Source organism: Paramisgurnus dabryanus, chromosome 7, assembly GCF_030506205.2.
Source record: "Paramisgurnus dabryanus chromosome 7, PD_genome_1.1, whole genome shotgun sequence".
Lineage (NCBI taxonomy): Eukaryota > Metazoa > Chordata > Actinopteri > Cypriniformes > Cobitidae > Paramisgurnus > Paramisgurnus dabryanus.
In genome coordinates this window covers 5,400,445-5,422,047 of record NC_133343.1, presented here as the reverse complement: position 1 = coordinate 5,422,047, position 21,603 = coordinate 5,400,445, and the positions used below count along the sequence as shown (strand labels likewise).

Below are 21,603 nucleotides of genomic sequence, written 5' to 3'. Positions count from 1 at the left end.
ATTTTGCCGTCTTCAAATCATTTTCTGATGACTGGCCAAAAGACTCTCTAATTAAAATGTATTCAATCCCAGCAACATCTTCACGCTGTCATCATTGTGGTCACGCTGCTGGGCCAGAAAAATGCCTGCACCACTGAAAGAGACACAGAGCTGTCATCATTTTCCTACCAGTATCATTTGGTAATAGTTCTGGCTTTTATCTTATGAGTCGTCTTCAGTAGCCAATGTATTTTCAGTAAAGACAGTAAAGTTCTTAGGAGGGACGGTGTGCCATGATGGCTGTTGCTGTGTGTTTATTGTTAACAAAAACACGGTTAATATGCCAATAAATCTGTGCATCCCTAGGTTATATAAATTATTTAAAATTTATTACAAATATTTTTAATATATTACTTGAATTAAATTTAGTTTTTCTATAGCATTCACACGTTTGCATTATTGAAATGCAGCTTTATGAAGACACAAGGAGAAACAAAGATGTACATTAGCGATATTAAAAAAAAATGATATGCAGGAAATATTTTTTCTAAATTATTTTAATCATTTATTTTTTCATCTAATTTTTTTTTTGCATTTGACAGACTGGGGATGTCCAAATAATGATGTTTGTAAAATAAATTGTCCAGATCATGTTTTGCTTTTACTCTAATAACAGGTTTGTGGATGAGGGTTAGAGGAAGAAAAGAGTATAGTAAATACCATTATGTTAATATGAATACCATGACTTTTATCAGAGGTCATTGAAGTCTGTGTGTCTTCTGACGTACAGTTGGCGGGCAGTAAATTATTGCTAAGGTTCAAAAGACCACAGACATCAGGATCCGAGAGTCCTGAAATGCGCCTCCTGTTTGTGTCGCCTCTTGGCACCCGGTGCAGGGGGAGCGCGGAGCTGATAAAGCGCGTCTGCCCGGAGGGGTGGAGAGGAGGGCAGAGGCAGACAGAGGGCAGGACTGGCAGGGTGCGGTCTGTTACAGTCGCATCTGATCTCGGGTCACTTCCATTTCCATCCCAACTGAGACCCGTGCGCCACAGCGCAGCATTCAAAAAGCCGAGCCGGGCGCCAGTAACCGCTGCGGGGACACACACTCTGACCGCGACTCTGCGCAGCCAGGATCCGCCTGCAGACGACTCTCAACGTGCTTGCCAAGATAAACGGAACTTCTCTATTTATTCCCCCTGTCTCCGCGTGGACTGAGAGAAAGCGACTTTAACAGACCTGAGAGGACGAGCACCAAGCAAAAACGCATGCGTCTCCAAATCCCGGGGTGCGCAAAAGGATGGTGAGCGCTAGGTGCCCCGCAACATCGCCGTCCTAAAAGACTGGTCCTCCTCCCCCTCCAGTGATCTTGCGTGTGGACACAAGCTGAGATTATAGGGGGAGGAGGTCATCATCTTTACCATCTTTGACACTCCAGATTCTTGGAGTGCCCGCTGGCACTGGTTGGTATGAGACTCTCCATAGCGGTGGCGCTGCTCACCGGGTGTATCTTGTCTTTCTCGCCGGTGTATGACAGCTGTGGACCAGGCAGAGGTTATGGGAAGAGACGGACTCCTAGGAAGCTCACGCCCCTCGCCTATAAGCAGTTTAGCCCAAACGTTGCGGAAAAGACGCTCGGGGCAAGCGGGAGATATGAAGGGAAGATAACGCGGAACTCCGAGCGCTTTAAAGAACTAAAACCCAACTACAATCCGGACATTATCTTCAAGGATGAGGAGAACACAGGTGCGGACCGCATGATGACGCAGGTGAGGCAAACGCAGACATGCGCCGTGCGGGTCGTCAAAGCGCAAAAGGAAGGTCTGAAAATCATTAATCTGTCTCGGGTTATCGGGACAGACAATAAACTTATCTCGGATCGGCAAGTGGTTAGGTCCGGTTATGTTGATAAGTCATTGATCAAAGAACTTGCTTCAATTTACAAGTAACCATTTTCTGAAAGCTTTGCTTATTAACTCGGGTGATGTTTTAATAATAACAATTTAGGTTCTCCAAAGAACCTTTTAGGTCAAAGGTTATTAAAAGAGCTACTTCTTTCTTACCTTTTCTTAGTCTGTAAAACCATTATCTATTAAAGAACATTTAGTGAAACAGAAGGTTAGACGTTGGAGGTTCTTTTGGAACCATAAAGCGCGACAAAAGTGCATTATTTTGTTTTGTTCAGTTTCACAATTCCCATTCATTGTTGTGGGTTTCGAACCTGCAACCCTTACGTAACCAATACAGACTCAAAAGCTACACGTCTTCTTATGCATTTGTTTTGCGCATTTTTCTTTTACTATTGTTGCGTACTAGTTGAGTTTTTTTCCTCTGTGAAAACTACAAGTGTCCTTGAGTTCATTCAAGGTTTCTGCTCTTTCACTTTTCATAACAGAATGGGGGAAGGTTTCGTCAAATTAAAGACACAGTAGTCGTCGGGGTTTTTTATAACCGCACATTTGAACTTTCTCCCACGGGTCTCGCGCTCGATTTATGTGAATGAATGAGCGCAAAGGGGCGACTGTCAATAAAATGCGAGCGAAACCCGAAACGTTTAATTAAAACAGTGCCGTCGCTGTTTCAAGCGCGATCGGAAAAGAAAACATTTTTCTTTGAGATCGAGCATGACCCGAACTGTTTTAATGTTTTCCCTTATGCTTAAACGCGACCACGCGTGATTAACGACTCTTTGAACCGTCAGGTATTTTTTACGACGTTTTTGACTCAGTCACCCCCTCACCAGAAGTATTTATATCAGCTCTTTCCCCTGAATGCCCGACCCACGTGGGAACCGAACAGTGCGCGTGTACATCTCGCCCCGCGTCTTTACCTGTCACCTCACCGGCGCGCGAGCTTACCTGACCTTCACGCGATTTACGAGGGCGACCGCCGAAGACAACCCCAGCTCTGTTTTTCCTTTTAATTCCCTGTTTTCTGTTTGTTTTTGTGTAAAAATAGCATTTTGGCCTTAATTGCACACATATTTCTCTTATTTTTGAGTCGGCGGCGAGCGCTTTCACAGGCGCGAGTGTTCGGGGCGCGCGCGAGGTGAATGTTTGCGTAGACCGCGGTCAGTGTAAAAGCTCTCCCCCTGAAAACCCGTCGATTTTGTGCTTTGAAAGCTAAACTAACAGAGTTCACGGGCTGATTTATGAAGTCCAGTTCACTTTTGCAACCGCAACGACAAAAAATAGGAGCTGAAATCCACACCGCCATGTGAATGGGCATCTATTACAGCTCCGCGTGAATCTATTCCTATCAGCCAGTCTGGAGCTCCTTTATTAAAAACTAATATTTATATATTACATATCCATAAATACACAAATAATAACTTGTATATAATTAATAATTACAAATAATCCATAAACAGTTGACATTATCTTGCATATAGGATCTGAAATGATGCCAAATGCGCATAGTTCTAGTTAACCATAAACTACTGTTTCCTTTTGCAGGTCAGCATAAACCGGTTCTGCAGTCTTATCACCTTGCCCCATTTTACTGAAACAATTGGGAGAAAAAACTTTTTAATAGTCCCTAAATTTCTAAAGAGGGCGAGAACGTTTGAAGTTATTTTTTATTCTCAGAATATTCATATGGCAAACCTCAGAAATAGTTAATCAGAAATCTGTAGGATACACCTGAGGTATCAATGCCATTAAAACCACAGTATCTCTCTTTTTACCACTATTTTACAATCAGATACCATTTCCTTGTATGCAGGTATGTATTGATAACTTGGAACAGATCTCTCCAAAAAATTACATTTGGCAGTGCCTTAATAGGTAGCGCATAAAGGTCAAGGGTTCACAGATACTGATAAAAGAAATGCACTCGCTTTGGTTAAGCGTCTACCAAATGCATACTGTACATGTGAATGTATGGTTTGTTTCAATATGAGCCTAACAGGAACATCATTCAAGTAAGTTCATTTTATAGTGATTAAAAAGAATCACACAGAGAGTGAATAAATGTAGACCGAAAGGATTTTTTGGTGACCTGATAATTGATTAGTAATGTATGCATATTTTAGTGTGGGAGAATGTATTATCATAGCTGTTGTGTTGACTACAGTCTCAGCATTTGCTTCTGTATGTTTTGGTTTCAGTGCCAGAAAGACTCAACAGAACAATGAAAACACGCTGGCTTTTCATTTTCAATATCTCCGTTTTTTTGTCTCTGCCCACTGTTAACCCCTTCTGGACTTTCGCAGTCAGATATATCCATACTGTATGAAGGTAGAGAGGATATTCTGACAGTGTCTACTCTGTACATCAAATGGGTTAAACAGCAACTATTAAGTTGAAAAGGTGGGTCCCCAGTTTGAGTACAGTAATAGATTTTTGATGGCACGAGGATCCAGAATAGCGCCATCAAAGCATTTCTGTCGTCGAGCAATTTGTGACCACTTAGTTGGTGGTTATCCAGTGACCTTGCATGTCACACGGCCTCTAGTTATGACGGGGATTTATCAGCCCGTGGGCCGAGTGTGTATGTCTGAACCACAACTGCGTCAGTTCTACAAATGGCTTTCAGGTTTATATTTGTCTGTATGCACTGCGTCTATCACCCAGCAACCGGTCGCCACGGGGGTTTCGACAGGAGCTCTTTAAAATCCATATTTCTTGCAGGAAATCCACAATGGCCTTGTGTTCTTACTTACCAAAGCATGCGACGCCTTCCTCTGTTTCTTTAATTGGTAACTTATGTATCACAGTTCAGCATTTGAGTGGGTCAGCACCGTCATTTTATATCTATTGTGGTTTATCTGTAAACCTTTTGTGTCACAATGATAAATTAAATCGCTCTTTACCCCAGACAATATACAAGTGTTTCACAGTAACTATATGTAATTAAGACAGCGGACCAGTGCCATGGTTGGATAGTGCAGATTAAGGGGTATTATTGTAATAAGATCCCCTTCTGACATCACAAGGGGAGCCAAATTTCAATTACCTATTTTTTCACATGCTTGCAGAGAATGTTACTGGGTTGTTATCGAGCTTGATAGAAGCACTGGGGACCCAAATATAGCACTTAAACATACACTCACCTAAAGGATTATTAGGAACACCATTCTAATACTGTGTTTGACCCCCTTCTGCCTTCAAAACTGCGCTAATTCTACGTGGCACTGATTCAACAAGGTGCTGAAAACATTCTATAGAAATGTTGGCCCATATTGATAGAATGGCATCTTGCAGTTGATGGAGATTTGTGGGATGCATATCCAGGGCACAAAGCTCCCGTTCCACCACATCCCAAAGATGCTCTATTGGGTTAAGATCTGGTGTCTGTGGGGGCCATTTTAGTACAGTGAACTCAAACAAATTTGAAATGATTTGAGCTTTGTGACATGGTGCATTATCCTGCTGGAAGTAGCCATCAAAGGATGGGTACATGGTGGTAATAAAGGGATGGACATGGTCAGAAACAATGCTCAGGTAGGCTGTGGCATTTAAATGATGCCCAATTGGCACTAAGGGGCCTAAAGTGTGCCAAGAAAACATCCCCCACACCATTACACCAGCCCTCACAGTGGTAACAAGGCATGATGGATCCATGTTCTCATTCTGTTAACGCCAAATTCTGACTCTACCATCTGAAAGTCTCAACAGAAATGGAGACTCATCAGACCAGGCAAAATTTTTTCAGTCTTCAGCTGTCCAATTTTGGTGAGCTCGTGCAAATTGTAGCCTCTTTTTCCTATTTGTAGTGGAGATGAGTGGTACCCGGTGGGGTTTTCTGCTGTTGTAGCCCATCTGCCACAAGGTTGTGCGTGTTGTGGCTTCACAAATGCTTTGCTGCATACCTCGGTTGTAACAAGTGGTTATTTCAGTTAAAGTTGCTCTTCTATTAGCTTGAATTAGTCGACCCATTCTCCTCTGACCTCTAGCATCAACAGGACTGCCCCATACTGGATGTGTTTACTCTTTGTAAACCCTAGAAATGGTTGTGCGTGAAAATCCCAGTAACTGAGCAGATTGTGAAAAACTCAGACCGGCCCGTCTGGCACCAACAACAATGCAACACTCAAAATTGCTTAAATCACCCTTTTTTCCCATTCTGACCAATTCAGTTTGAAGTTCAGGAGATTGTCTTGACCAGGACCACACCCCTAAATGCATTGAAGCAACTGCCATGTGATTGGTTGATTAGATAATTGCATTAATGAGAAATTAAACAGGTGTTCCTAATAATCCTTTAGGTGAGTGTACATAGAAAAAGTCATGTCCCCTTTAAACATACTGTCAATGCAATCACTTTTACAGTTACAAGTTTGACTTATGTTTTGTATTTGGCAACTCTTTTGTAGCGTTGTATGGACAAGCTCAACTCACTGGCCATCTCGGTCATGAACGTGTGGCCAGGTGTACGCCTACGTGTCACGGAGGGATGGGATGAGGACGGGCATCACTCTGAAGAGTCTCTGCATTACGAGGGAAGAGCGGTTGACATCACTACCTCGGACCGTGACCGGAGCAAGTACGCCATGCTGGCCCGTCTAGCCGTGGAGGCCGGGTTCGACTGGGTCTACTACGAATCCAAAGGCCACATTCACTGCAGCGTCAAATCAGGTAAGTTTGTGTTGAGGAACTGAAGCGAAGTTAAAACAAAAAGATGGGCATGAGCTTAATATTTCACAATTTTTTATTAATCTAACCTTAACTAACGAAGAAGCTTCTCACCTTGGAGAAAGATAACGCGTGGATACAGAGCAGTGCACTTGAAGAGCATGTTGGTTGTGTGATGCCTGCTTTTGAGCACCAGGTCTGATTCACAAGCGGTATTTCTAATAAATGTTTTGCTTATTCGAAAGCATCCTAATCTTGGGCAGCACCGAATGCACTTTTATAACATCTCATCTGCTCTCACTTTCTTCTTCTCCTTTGACTTTCTTTCATTTCTGTCTCAGGCTTCATTCACTATTAGCTGAATAGTGCTGTTTAATCCATGCTATAGAGATAAACATTTTATTTAACAAAAAACCACGGATTAGCAAATGATCCTTATTCCTATAATGGCCCCCAGGAACGATTTGGGCAGTGGTGGCCGGTGACTTCTTTTTTCGAGGGCACACGATGCGAAGTTCGTCACAACGTGTATGTAGCCCGTCATGTGTGTGGATTCTTTTTTCAAAATATGTGTTCTGCGCACCACCGAGAGATCCTGTGTGCATCACGTGTCTTGTCAAAATAAGTGCCTGCTGCAGAGGGTTTATGGATAAAAGAGACCCTCGTGTTTGCCAGATACTCGCATAATGTCATGCATAATCAGAGCTGTTAAAGGAGTGTCTTGCATGTATTTTGTGAACGTAAGCGTCTCTTTAATCATAAACGGTTTTGACGTGTGTGCAACAGGCACTTATTTTGACAAAACACGTGATGGACATGGTTCACATGACGCAACAAACACATATTTTGAAAATGCAAGCGACACACGACACTCCGAACACTTATTTTGAATTAGCCCCCCTTGGATGAGCAGTCACGAGCCACCACTGGATTTGGGCACTTAAGTCACACACCGCATGGAAGGAATTGCATTAGATAACAACCAAAATATCAAATCAATGTGAAGAAACATACACGGGTTGTTTTTTTAACCCAGCTTTGGGTCAAATTGTTTTAACCCATTGCTTGGTCAAATATAAACGTTTCTGGGTTAATTTAACCAAACAGCTGGGTTCGTTTATTTTTGACCAATAAATAAGCCAGTGTAAAGAAATGAAGCACAAGCACAGTACTTCACAAAATGTTTGTTAGGTTTGTTAATGATAATGCAAGAAAAGTCCAGAATCATGTTTACAGATGTGACCTGATTCTAATGCATTGTGATTCATTTGTGGCTTAAGAGTCCAACTTATGAAATTTATTTGTCCCACCCCTTACAGTAGTGTACTTTACAATTTTGTTTATATATTTGCATTGTGTTTCATAAACATTCATTATCTTTATTTTCTCTTTTTCCTTTCGATCTTCTTTCATCTTTTCTTCCTGCCCAGATCGTTACGCGAGTCCCTGACGTGATCAGATAGGAATACAGTTTTATAGCTTATACATATATTGTATATTGTTATGTATATATTGTAATTTTAAAGATTTAAAGGCAGTGCCTGTTAAGTTAGAAAGAGTCCACTAGGCGGCGCTCCAACATCAACATCCCTTTGAGGAGGCAGATAAGGCTTTGGTACATCGGCAAGCTAATCTCACCTCAACCAATCACTGAGGAAGACACCATAGGATTGACCAATGAATGAAGAGTTTAAAGGCCAGAGGTATATCAGCTAGTCAAAACTGTTATGTTAAATCAAATCAAGATAGCTGCTTTGGAAAACCGGGCCTTGGGCATTGTATCTATCCTTTATATCCTTAAATGAAACATGTTTTGTTTCCTCCATCATCACTTTCTTTCCTCGTCCTGCTATCTCTGTCCTTCATTCAGATCACTCCGTAGCAGTAAAAACAGGGGGTTGTTTTCCTGGCGGGGCATTGGTGGCGATGGAGGATGGGACCCAGAGGCCAATCCGTGAGCTCCGAGCAGGTGACCGTGTCCTGGCCTCCACAGAAAGTGACGGGACCGGTGACCTCACCTACAGCGACGTCCTCACCTTCCTGGACCGCAGCCCCGTTACCCAGAAGCCCTTTTTTGTGATCAGCACTGAGGACGGTGTCAGTGTCTCTTTAACGGCCGCTCATCTACTGTTTGTGTGGCTTGGGAACTGCTCCGGAGAGCATCAGCCAATGAAAGGAGACCTCCGGACAGCCTACGCCAGTGACGTGCAACCAGGGCAGTGCTTGCTGACCGTGGACGAGCAAAATGTTGGAGAACTAAGAAAGCGCATTTCACGTGTCACTCGAGTGGAGTTGGGCGAGGACCAGGGTGCTTTCGCCCCGCTCACGGCCCATGGCACTTTGGTGGTGAACGGGGTCATGACCTCGTGTTACGCAGTGGTGAACAGACAACAGCTGGCTCACTGGGCGTTTGCTCCTCTCCGTCTGCTGTACAAATGGACCGGACCTGATCATATCAATAAGACGGGCTTACACTGGTACTCTCGAGTACTGCTGAGAGTGGGATCACTTGTGCTAGACCCAGAACTGTTTCACTCGTGGGCATTAGAGGATCATGAAAGATGATGGACTGAAACAAAATAATTTCATTGAAATGTTGGAAGCTCAGGGTTTAGAAAAAGTGGGCAAAGACAATTTTTTAACAATGTAAAAGGTGTCATTTCTGCGTTATTAGTGGCACCAAATGGTTTGGCAATGAATATGTTCCCAAACATTTCCTGTCTTCTGTTGGTTGGAAAAAAGATAATCCAGCCTCAAATGCATGCCATTGGTTGAGCCAATGTTGCCGTGAAGGACTAGTTGGGATGCATCTCAAATAAACAGCGCACACAGAGGAAACACGGCTACAATTAAGTTATTTATAGATGTCTCTGCAAGTTAAGCTACGATAAGAGATAAAACAAAATTACAATTTTAACTGGAAAAGATTACATAGTGACCTCTGGTCTTGCTTCTTTCGGGAATTGTAAGAGACCAATTATTATTATGTTTTTTTATGTATGTTTGTGTCCCTATTCTCGTAATCCAATGTCTTTCCTTATTCGATTCTTCCGACTGTTCAACTAATTTAAAAACATTTTTATAAAGTACTGATATGTATCATTAAGATATGATTGAGGTATTCGAGTAAAGTATTTAAAAATATATATTTTTGAAATTAAATTTTACACAAATGATTCCTTTTGTATCTTTTTTGATCTTTTAGAATTATTTAAGTATTTAGATTTATTATGGAAATGTGTGTGATTTTGCCGCCCCCTGCTGGTAGATGAAGCTCAGTACAGCGACGATCAAATGAGTTTAATCGGGTGTAATGGGAATTCCACTACACATGCGATATATCAGTCCATTCAAAAGACACACAACTCCTGTTACTAATAACACAATGCAAACATGACAGTTAAGGTAGTGTCACCTTTCCAGTTAACCTGACCTCAATAGCCATGGCTGCGAATTGGATGAAGACTACCAAGTTCAGTCAACCTTGTTCATGCATTTGGGAACTGTTTGTATACAGAGTGATTTAAAGTGCATTCAATGTGGATTCTTATCCGTATACTTCATAATCAGTATTGTATCAGTGTAATTTCAAGTGTTTCCAGGGATCAAAACCATGATTTTGGGACTGAAGGAACATACTTTTGTTGTATTATATCGATTATATAATAGCCATTGTTAAGTAATAGCTATAGCTTGCCTAAATACCATGCTAACCCTGCTGAAAAAAACAGCATACCAGCAAGACCAGCATATGTTGTGTTTTGGTGCTGGTTTGCTAGTGAACAGCAGCTAAACCAGCACAAAACCAGCATCAGCACCAGCTAAACCAGCACCATACCAGCACTAGCACCAGCATCCCAAGCTGGTCACACCAGCATCCCATGCTGGTCATACCAGTAAGACCAGCATATGTTGTGTTTTGGTGCTGGTATGCTGGTGACCACCAGCTAAACCAGCATAATTCCCATGCTGGTTTGATACTGTTATTTTCAGCAGGGAAACAACTAGAACCAGCCTAAACTGTTTAGCTGGTCCTTCTAGCCTGGCAGAGCTTGTCTTGAGCTGGTTTAAACTGCCGGGTCAGCTGGTCTTCCAGTCTAAGACCAGTTTAAATAGTGGTCAAAACCCTTTTAAAACCACCTATACCAGGCTGGGAGACCAGCTAAAACCAAAACTTAGCTGTTGTTTTTATTAACACAACAGGCATGATTCATGGATTCATCATGGCAAGAAATTTATAGTGGGAGGGATCCTAAGCTGGTTGGTTGGTTTAAGATGGTCTCCCAGCCCTGGTTTTAGCTTGGTTAGCAGTCTGGTTTTAGAGGGGTTTTGGACCCTTTTGACACACCAGCTTAAACCAGGCTGGAAGCTTTCCTAAGCTGGTTGGCTGGTCTTAGGTGGTCCTGCTAGCCTGGCAAAGCTGGTTGGTCAGCTGATCTCCCAGCCTGACCAGATAAGACCCGTCTAAACAGCTAAAAAGTGTCTAATACCTCTATAAAACCAGCCTACTACACCATCTTAACCAGCTAAAACCAAGCTGGGAGACCAGCTACAACCAGACTTGGAGACCAGCTAAAACCAGGCTGGGAGGCCAGCTAAAACCAGACTTGGAGACCAGCTAAAACCAGGCTGGGAGACCAGCAAAGTCCAGGCAAACCATCTTAAACTAGTTTTTCTTTATCTTTTCAATGTGGCATCCTACATCTTTCAGGCTGGTGGTTGTGTTTACCTGCGCCTTTAAGAGAGCGTCTATAATAAGAAGTGGAAACATAATCCGGATTTGGAGAAGGTCTCTCTCTCTCTCTCTCTCTCTCTCTCTCTCTCTCTCTCTCTCTCTCTCTCTCTCTCTCTCTCTCTCTCTCTCTCTCTCTCTCTCTCTCTCTCTCTCTCTCCCAGTACCCACAGGCGCATAACGAAATAGACCTCAGGCTGTTTAACCATTTTCAAGGTTAACTTTGTGATACGGTTCGGTTTTGAAACAGTAAACTGTCTCACCGCGTCTTAAACCACGTACTGTCTCTTTAAGAGGCTTCACCCGCGAACTCCTGTCCGAGCGTTCTCCAAAAGTGACTTTTTTGCCTGTCCTGCTGTTTCTGCCCGCGCTTTACTTCATCCGTGACTTCTTATTTATTTATTTATTCACGTTGGAAACTTGAAGGTACTCTAAACATGGCAGAGATAGGGAAAGGGGTCAGCCCTGGAAAACTGGCGAGTAATGTACAGAAGAGGATAACCCGAGCGCAAGAGAAGGTACGCAAGCCTAACATTACCTTTATGTGCGTTTATATGTGCACCTTTACGCTAAACTATTACTAAAGCGATGGTTTTGCAGTGTGCTATCAGATGGTTAAATGTCAATGATCAGGTACACTGTTTGAGACTGTAACTTAAGTGTTACAAGACAACATATGAAACGCATTAAAACAAATAACAGTTACTCACTCGCGTGTGTTAAGTTACTCACGCGCAGCCATGCGCAGAGAAAATTATGGTCATATTTTTATGTTGAAGTCATTTTTAAACTTTTTTTATTAACTCCTTCTGAATTCTGATTGGATAATTTGAGATGAAAGGCGATGATGGTATAATGAATAATAACTTTACCTCAGATCACACGATTCATATAGACGATGTTTTTGTGTACATGTTGTGTAGATATTTGCTTATAAACACATTATTAATAATAAATATTGGCATAATATATAAAAGCTTTTAGGTTAAAACATTTCTATGTTGGCACAGTAGTTGTGCACAGGATATAAAAAATTACATCGGGGCTAGTTGTCACACGGTTACTCCATGAACTGTTTCTCGGTTTGTTTTATTTTGGGATGGGACATGGAATATTTAACCTACATTAAAGTTTTATTGCTAAAGAATCATCAATTTTGAACAAAAAATTACACTTTGCCGAACACAAGTTTGAGACAACATGCCCCTATAGCAGGTTATGCTGTAACACTATGGAGTAAATTGTCACAATGGGAACTGGCTTTTTTTTAAAGGGATAGTTCACCCAAAAATAATTTTTTAAAGTCAGTAATATATCATTCTAGACCTATATTCATTTTTTCTTCTGATAAACACAAAATATAAAATTTTGATAAATGATGATAAGCACATAGCTGGTGGTAACCAATGACTTCCATAGTAGGAAAAACAAATCCTATGGAATTCAATGGGAACCATCAACTGTGTGCTAACCCTCATTTATCAAAATATATTCATCATCATTAAGTATTATCCTAGAACAAAATGACAGTTTGTCGAACACAAATTTGTGACAACATGCCCCTATAGCAGGTAATGCTGTAACACTATGAAGTAATTTGTTACAATGGGAACTGGCTTTTTTTAGAGGGATAGTTTACCGAAAAATGAAAATTCTGTCTTATTTATTTACTTTTATATCATTCTAGACCTATTTTCGTTTTTTTTCTGATAAACACAAAATAAGAAATTTTGATAAATGATTATAAGCACATGTGGTAACCATTGACTTCCATAGTAGGAAAATCCTATGGAATTCAATGGGAACTGTCAACTGTGTGCTTACCATCATTTTTCAACATATCTTTTTCATCAATCATTACAATTATTCCATAGTATTTGTACTATGGAAGTCGATGGTTTCCACCAGCTGTGTGCTTATCATCATTTATCAAAATATCTTCTTTTTGGTTCATCAGAAAAACAAAATTCATACAGGTCTAACACAATATTATGGTAAGAAAATAATGACACGATTTTCATTTTTGGGTGAACTATCCCTTTAACACTGACGTAAAATCCACTACATTGAACACAATGAATTACCGGCTGTCTGCAGGATATGGAGATAGGTAGGAAATGGTGATGTCGTAACAGTTTAGGTTTAAGCCACAGGGCATTAAAGTTTTCTTCAACACAAACAGACCCACAGCCGAACACAGGAAGTGTCATTTCCACCCTAAACAACCAAAATGATGCCCCCCCAAAATGCACAGCTGGACACCAGAGCTCACATCAGTCAATTGCTAAGTTGGGTCACTTGACAAAGCAACTAGTTTCTATTTTTCTTCTATGACAGTTATAATACCCCCCAACTGTTTATGTCTCTACTGCATGCCGAGGTTTTTTATTATTTACTTGACATTAGGAAGGAAGAAGAAATGGTTTGAGATTTTCAGAGTTGATAGTTTGGTCATTTCCTGTCACTACAAACCAAGCGGCATCATTAGTTGGATAATCATATAGATGCATAAAGAGTTAAGAGACTATTTCTCCGCATCTGTCCTGCATGCTAGACTTGTAATGTTTATCCTCCGTGGATTGCTCTGTGCACCGAGCGTTCTTATACATGACTGATATCTTCTTGTTTGAAACATGCAAGACCTTAAACGAATATTCCATTTTCTTAAAAGAAAAATCCAGATATTTTACTCACCACCATGTCATCCAAAATGTTGATGTCTTTCTTTGTTCAAGCGGGAAGAAATTATGTTTTTTGAGGAAAACATTGCAGGATTTTTCTCATTTTAATGGACTTTAATAGAGCCCAACATTTAATACTTAACTCAACACGTAACAGTTTTTTTCAACAGAGTTTCAAAGGTCTATAAGCGATCCCAAACAAGGCATAAGGGTCTTATCTAGCAATACGATTGTCATTTTTGACAAGAAAAATAAAAAAATATGTATTTTTAAACCACAACTATTCGTCTAGGCTAGGTCTAGCGCGACCTAACGTAAATGCGTAGTGACGTATGGAGGTCACGTGTTACATATATAAAACGCACATTTGCGGACCATTGTAAACAATAAACTGACACAAAGACATTTATTAGTATCAGTTGACATACAACAACGTAGGAACGGTCCTCTTTCAAGACGCTTGTAAACATTGGGGCGGAGTTTCGCGTTTGTCCTCTGTGACCTCTTGACGTCATGACGTATTGCGTGGGCCATGGGGTCAGCTGGCGTATCACGACCGGATCTACATGACGAGAAGTTGTGGTTTAAAAGTGTATATTTGTTATTTTTATTGTCAAAAATGACAATCGTTTTGCTAGATAAGACCCTTATGCCTCGTTTGGGATCGTTTATAGTCCTTTGAAACTCTGTTGAAAAAAACTGTTACGTGTTGATTTAAGTGTTAAATGTTGGGCTCTATTAAAGTTCATTAAAATGAGACAAATCCTGCAATGTTTTCCTCAAAAAACATAATTTCTTCTCGACTGAACAAAGAAAGACATCAACATTTTGGATGACATGGTGGTGAGTAAATTATCTGGATTTTTCTTTTAAGAAAATGGACTAATCCTTTAAGAAAGTTGGGAGTGACTGAGAATAATTTTGTTTTAGTGATTTTCTCTGCTGTGGTACATTCTGTTAAAATATAATCTTGATATCTTGACAGAGTAAGGTCATGTCAAAGATTGAAATCAAACTTTAATGCTCCAAATCTCATCATTAGACTATGAGACTTTACCCTGGATCACAAATGTTTCACTTTTCTTTTTTGAATGGGTATGGACTCCCGAGTGATCCACAGTCTATTTGTATGATAGCTACGAAAAGGTCACCGTTTCCTTTTGGCCTTTCAGCCAAATAGAAGAGAGTTAAACATGATCCTCTCCTGGCAAACAGCCCGAGTTTCTGCCCTCCTTTACCTCCCTCTGCTCTTCTCTTTCATACAACCTGTTCATCTTCATACTCCGTCTAAAGCTATTTCGGATTTTTGGTTTTCCTACTGTAAGTCACCCATTCATTTCCTTCCTGGACATTCCCTAAATGAGCGTGGCCAGTTGCTGTGCCTGTCTTATCATGAACACTCCTGTTCCCAGATTAGGAACCTAAATGAATTGTCCCTTGACCTCTGCTCTGATTGGGTGACATGTCAATCAAAATCTTCCGCACTCCTCCTGCACACCTGTCCGTCCTCATTGAGCTATTGATGGGTGTTTGGTAAGCGCTATGTATAGCAGACAGGCTGTAGCTGTGAGCTAATCCTCAGAAAGCTCTTGTGTGACAAACCCGGCGTGTGTGAATGCCAGCCGCAGTGGTCTCGGGTATTTTTGGGTCTGTAATTGAACACCAGCACCCATCGACCAGAACTAAAAACCAGGGGCCACTATAAAACACATTCGAAGAGACAATTGACTTCTATATCTTGGGAGACACACTGAGTAGTTAAACACTGAGGCACACTTATACCAGCGTTGGTAAATCTTGGTGGCTCCTGGTAAATCTATTGTAAGCTCGTTTAACAGACTAATGGAGCCAATCTGCTGGCATTAGGCATGTGTGTGTGTGGGGGGTTTATTTAGCTGTATACTTTGGGGACAATATTAACACACAAATGTAGATTTGTAGAGGGTTGGTCTACAGAAATGAATTTCATTTAAGAACAAGAAAAGCCTATGATATATTCATGTACCTGTAGCTCAACTGGTGGAGCGTTGCAAAGGTCATAGGTTCGATTCCCAGGATAAAACAATGCACTGTAAGTCTAAAAGCGTCTGCCAAATGCATATGTAAACCAATAGAAATTGAATATGCGTCCTTTTGCCAGTTGTTGAAATGTTCGGATTTCTCTGTCGCGCCCTCACACACACTGAGGAATCTATCAGCTGTTGGACAAATGCTTGGTCTGATCTGAGCTAGATAAATTCAACACAGCTGACTCAGGATCAGCCTAAACTCGACACTGTTAATTGAAATTAATAGTTCACCCAGGAAGGAAGTGCTTTTATGGAAGATGTCTGTTGAAATGTACTGTAAATACACCTTATTCAGCTTGCCACCATGTTGATTCCAAAACGAGGCTGTGAGGGATGGACGTCCCAAGGGTGCGCTTTAAACCTATTGTTTTGTACAGGGATGCTCGTCATTCAGCCATTGAAAATACATTGTTTTACAAATTTCCATAGGACAAAGAACCCCAGAAATCACGGATTGTCAAAATGAGAAGGGACATATGACCTCAGTTTGAGATAAGGGCAACGCAATGTGTACATAAAATCTGTTTTGTTATTAGCATGTTGGCTAATCATTAATTTATAATGTTGTAAACATGCTTACTTTTCTTTAAAACACTATTATAGTCCTTTAACTAAGTTAATATCGTACAGATTCGTACAAAAACATGCGAGGCATGAATGCGTTAAAAACTTTTCTCTGGTAAGTTTTTTAAAGGGACACTCCACTTTTTTTGAAAATAGGCTAATTTTTCAGCTCCCCTAGAGTTAAACAATTGAGTTTTACCGTTTTGGAATCCATTCAGTCGATCTCCTGGTCTGGCGGTACAACTTTTAGCATAGCTTAGCATAATTGATTTAATCTGATTAGACCATTAGCATCGCGCTTAAAAATAACTAAATAGTTTTCGATTTTTTGCACGTTTAAAACTTGACTCTTCTGTAATAACATTGTGTACTAAGAATGATAGAAATTTAAAAGTTGCAATTTTCAGGCCAATTTTGCTAGGAACTATACTCTCATTTTGGCATAATAATCAAGGACTTTGCTGTCGTACCATTTTTACAATATCATGATTATTACGTCGGAATCAGAGTATAGTTCCTAGCCATATCGGTCTAAAAAAAATGGCAACTTTTAATTGTACGTCTTTCTCAATACGCAATGTAACTACAGAAGAGTCAAGTTTAAATAGGAAAAATATCGAAACTCTTTTGTTATTTTTGAATGCGATGCTAATGGTCTAATCAGATTCAATGGATTGTGCTAAGGTATGCTAAAAGTGGTACCGCCAGACCCGGAGATCGGCTGAATCCAAAGCGGTAAAACTCAATTGTTTAACTCTAAGAAAGCTGAAAAAAGCCTAGATTTAAAAAAAGTGGAGTGACCCTTTATGCACATTGACCGGAATCAGCAGAAGCAGGATTTAATTATAACTAAATAAAATTTGTACACAACTTTAGGGTTTATATGTGGTTTCACCTTTAAAAATACTTGCACAACGTACTATCACGTAAATAGCTTGTTATCAAGTCAATCACATGTTATTAAGTCAATGTTCATGTCTTAAAAAAAAACATAACGGAGAAAATACATAAGAGCTATACAAACTGGAGATGTATACTTGGTTGTTGTCATAAAACATTGTATTGTTGCACTATTTTGATAAGTAAACATGCTTACAACATTAGAAATTAATGATAAGCCTAATATCCAAAACAGATATTATATTAGGTCAAATTAGGTCCCTTCAAATTTTAATATTCTACGTTTTCTGATGTTCTTTGTCTTGTGGGAATTTGGTAAACAATGAATTTTCTGTGTTTTGATGGCTGAATGACCACGATCCTGACACAAAACATTAAGTTTTACGCGCACGCTCTGGACATCCATCCCTCACAGCCTCGGTTTGGAATTAACATGGCGGCGGACTGAATAAAGCGCATTGGCTTGGCTGGCATCTGCAAAATATCTGGTCAACCTCCAGCTCACTGCATGTCTGGATGTTCAGTCATAGTCAGTCTTCCTGGAAGATCTCACACTATACCCACCAACCCAGATCTGATCCCAACACATCTGATAATGACACAGACCCAAGCCGCTGTATTTTAAGAAGATGAGGGTGTAATGCATTCTGGATTGGCTTTCAGACGCTCCCTGTACAGTAATATGCATTCATACATTCCTCAAGGGGAGCGCAGCTGACAATGATTTTATTCATGAAGGCCAAGAGGAAGCCACAGGGACATTTGAGGTTACCGTGATATCTCTAGACGTAGTTTTTTATCCGAATTTATTGAATTTTTTGGCTCTAGCTGTCCCTACAACAATTCCAGACAATTGCTGTTTCTCTTTCACACATCTATAAACGAACAGAGAGCTGTAAGGATGATTTTTGTCGGCCAACACAAAAGTTAGCTTCACAAAGTCAATAGGGTTTTTTATAGGCTTTGGAATTATCGCAACAAATTTAGTAACAAAGTATAGACGGTTTTAATCGGACGCGCGTGCGTCGGAACTTTACTTTCGGTTTTTGTTTGTTTAATGGTCTGACTGCTTAGTTTATTTGACTTGTTTTCAGAAATAAACTACTCTAAAAGGACTTTGTTGTTAATTCTTAGTGTTGTTACTGCTAAAACTGTCTATAATCAACAAAAGGTTATGATGATGCTAGCATATTTTGTCCATCAATATAATCCTCACAAATGAACAGCGTTGGGGAAAGTTACTTTTAAAAGTAATGCATTACAATATTAAGTTACTCTCAAAAAAAGTAACTAATTGCGTTACTTAGTTACTTTTCATGGAAAGTAAATATTGCGTTACTTTTAAGCAGTGTTGGGGCTAGTTACTCAAAAAAGTAATATATTACGTATTACATATTACTCTCAAAAATAGTAATGCCTTACTTTACTTTATTACTCCCTGGAGAAAGTAACTAGTTATATTACTAGTTATATTACTAGTTACATTTTTTTTCTGGACAAGAATGTTTATTTGGGCAAGCCACGGCCAAGAAAATGCTGGCTTCCTTACCCACTACCGGACGTGGGGCACAGCGTTCGGAGAAACATTAAAGAGTGTGCACTTCACCGTCAAGTTATTTTCCTTCCGTTGAACATAATAAAATATGACTGAATCTCCACCCGTCGAAACTAGCTTTCTGTTGCTGGGAACCTTCCTCTGAAAAAGAGCTTGCCGTTGTTGACGCTTCCATTTTCCCGATCTGTCTTTGAGTGTGCCGCTGCCGCTCTGTGCTGCTGGCTGCCGGGTGTCGACCAATCGGTGATGGTAAATGATACCTCGTGCCAAACTTAGACCAATCACTGTTCCATTCACGCCCACCTCCCCTTCCCTTTTGTTCTCTGTGTTTTGTGCCTTGTGTGATGAAGGTGCTACTGGCGAATGTAACTCAAGTAACTAGCTCAGGAAAACTGTAATAATATTACCATTTTCAGACGGGTAATGCCTTACACTACTAGTTACTGAAAAAAGTAATATTATTACAGTAACTAGTTACTTTGTAACTAGTTACACCCAACACTGCTTTTAAGTTACTTTTGCATACTTTTTTTACTTGGCTGAGGTTTGATCTCTTTCAGGCCTTGCAGGTGTTTTTATGACTGAGAAGTTCTGCATTCAGAAACTGCATATTTCCATCGCAAAAATGTCAAGCTCTTAGTGATGGTCAACCCGGATCTTTTTAAGGATTCGGGTTATTCTGAGTCACTCACTAATATGATCCGGGTTGTGCGAGTCACTCGAGTCACTTGAGTCACTTCCAATTCCAATCGCTAAATCATACTAATGCCAACCAAGCAACTCAGATCACGCATGCAGCTACGAGTCTACGACTCCTCTGCTCGCAAAAAACGGCTGGGGAACTCGTAAAAAACATGCATGTCCGTGGTAACATTATCAATAACATAATTGTAAAAGTTCGATGTGTTTAGTTTCATTTCATAATGACAAATATATCAACACCACGTTTAGAAGATGTCAGGCTTTTTTGACTTGGATGTGAGAGGAACGTGTCCTGTTTCAGATTGACTTAAAAGATCCACGATAGGTTTCGGTTAACAGTCACTCATCCACGCAAGAACATGATCTTGTGATTGAGTCCCAGACAGAGACGCCCGCTCCTGCACGGGTCCTGTGAGTGAACCACTCGCGTCACTCTGAGTGACTCAGTCAACAAGAGGAGCTGTGTATGTTAGTCGGTGGCGGATCTTTCCAGCAGCACTGCTGCAGTAGTCCTCGGATTTAAAATGTTTAAACATTTGCAGCTTTTACCCAAAACATTGTGCCAGTCAAATATTGCAACAGATTAGCCTACATGAGTCAGTGGGTTAATAACACGAGCAAGGCTCATTTTTCCTAGTCCAGGATTCAAGCTCTATGAGTTGAGTCACTCTCTGTGTGAATCCCCGAGCCGCCGACCAACTCATTGTCGCGCGCACGCATCCCTTTGTACTCGGACTCGGAGCTGCAGGAAATTACGATCCGGAATAGCAGCTTTTTGCTCACTCGGTACACCCAGTTGACATTTGGAGATGTAAATTAACTTGTTGTTGCAAGTTATAGAACCTATGGCAGCTTATGTAGAGTTATTTGTTGTAATTCTGTTGTAAACATTTGAAGAGCTTTGTGTTTTATACAATTTCTCATTCTTAATGCAAAATCTGAGAGGACTCAACTGACTCGGGTTAATGGTCACTAGGACTCATGGTTCTCGAGTCATTTTAGGGATCGGGTTAAATGATCCGAGTTTCGAGTGACTCGCTCATCACTACAAGCTCTGGCCTGCCATCTCCGTCTCTAACCTAAACTGCGTAAATCTACGTGACTATGCTCAGTTTAATTCAGTACATTTTTTTAAATCAAATTAATTAAATTGAAAAGTTACTTGCTTTACTTATTTTTAAAAGTAACTCAAATATTAATGTGTACATTTATAAAGTAATGCGTTACTTTACTCATTACTTCAGAAATGTAATATAACTACGTAATGCACGTTACTTGTAATGCATTACCCCCAACACTGCAAATGAACACAAATTTTATAAATTTTAAAGAATTAAAAAACTAACATTAGGCTATAAACGAAGTAAAAGTTGATTAATAATATTAATTGAATTGATAAGGAAATACTACTTGAATGAATCTTTTTTGGGAATTGTAATGTGTCCATGTCGCATTATCTATAAGATTTTACTGCATGATGAAGTTTAAAGTTCCTGATAATGTGTGTAGTCGCATGCAGCAACATGTTAACAAGACACGTAAAACTTTAAATGTAAAAAAATTACGAGTGTGGTATTACTGGTGTGTTATATCTAGAACAAAACGAGAAAATATCTTGATCTCGTGTTAACCACAGATCTTTTTTTAAAGTGTTTAACCAAAACCCTGTTCAAAATAATGTTATCTCGTTTCTAGTTTTCGGGTTTCGCCTACAAAAATACATCATCTCTGCAGCTGACTATCTCCGACTAGTCGATCACATGATCCCTTTTCTTGCTGACTGTAGTTATGATGAAATTTTGTTCTCGCATAACCTTCCATAAGTAGCACTGCGAGGTAACATCAAAA

At 40.2% G+C, this 21,603-nt stretch overlaps 2 protein-coding genes across 5 annotated transcripts in view; both read left to right on the top strand.

The window, feature by feature from the left end:
- Positions 1-745: 745 nt before the first annotated feature.
- On the top strand, positions 746-9,602 carry ihhb (Indian hedgehog signaling molecule b). Its single transcript, XM_065260345.2, has 3 exons — positions 746-1,746; positions 6,294-6,555; positions 8,423-9,602. Exons 1-3 carry the CDS (start codon positions 1,447-1,449, stop codon positions 9,115-9,117), a joined length of 1,257 nt encoding a protein of 418 aa, XP_065116417.2. The 5' UTR covers positions 746-1,446; the 3' UTR covers positions 9,118-9,602.
- A 1,840-nt stretch (positions 9,603-11,442) lies between these two features.
- bin1b (bridging integrator 1b) overlaps positions 11,443-21,603 on the top strand; it is a 34,264-nt gene continuing 24,103 nt past the window's right edge. For all 4 annotated transcript variants that reach the window (XM_065293758.1, XM_065293756.1, XM_065293757.1 and 1 more), the window contains exon 1: positions 11,443-11,802. In XM_065293758.1, coding sequence (XP_065149830.1) covers positions 11,722-11,802 — 81 coding nt within the window. In that variant the 5' untranslated portion in view covers positions 11,443-11,721. The remainder of the gene's footprint in view (positions 11,803-21,603) is intronic.

Coding starts and splice junctions, on each gene's coding strand:
- ihhb (XM_065260345.2), top strand. CDS start 1,447: ATGAGACTCTCCATAGCGGTGGCGCTGCTCACCGGGTGTATCTTGTCT. Junction 1,747..6,293: donor CGGACCGCATGATGACGCAG/GTGAGGCAAACG, acceptor ACTCTTTTGTAG/CGTTGTATGGACAAGCTCAA. Junction 6,556..8,422: donor TCACTGCAGCGTCAAATCAG/GTAAGTTTGTGT, acceptor TCCTTCATTCAG/ATCACTCCGTAGCAGTAAAA.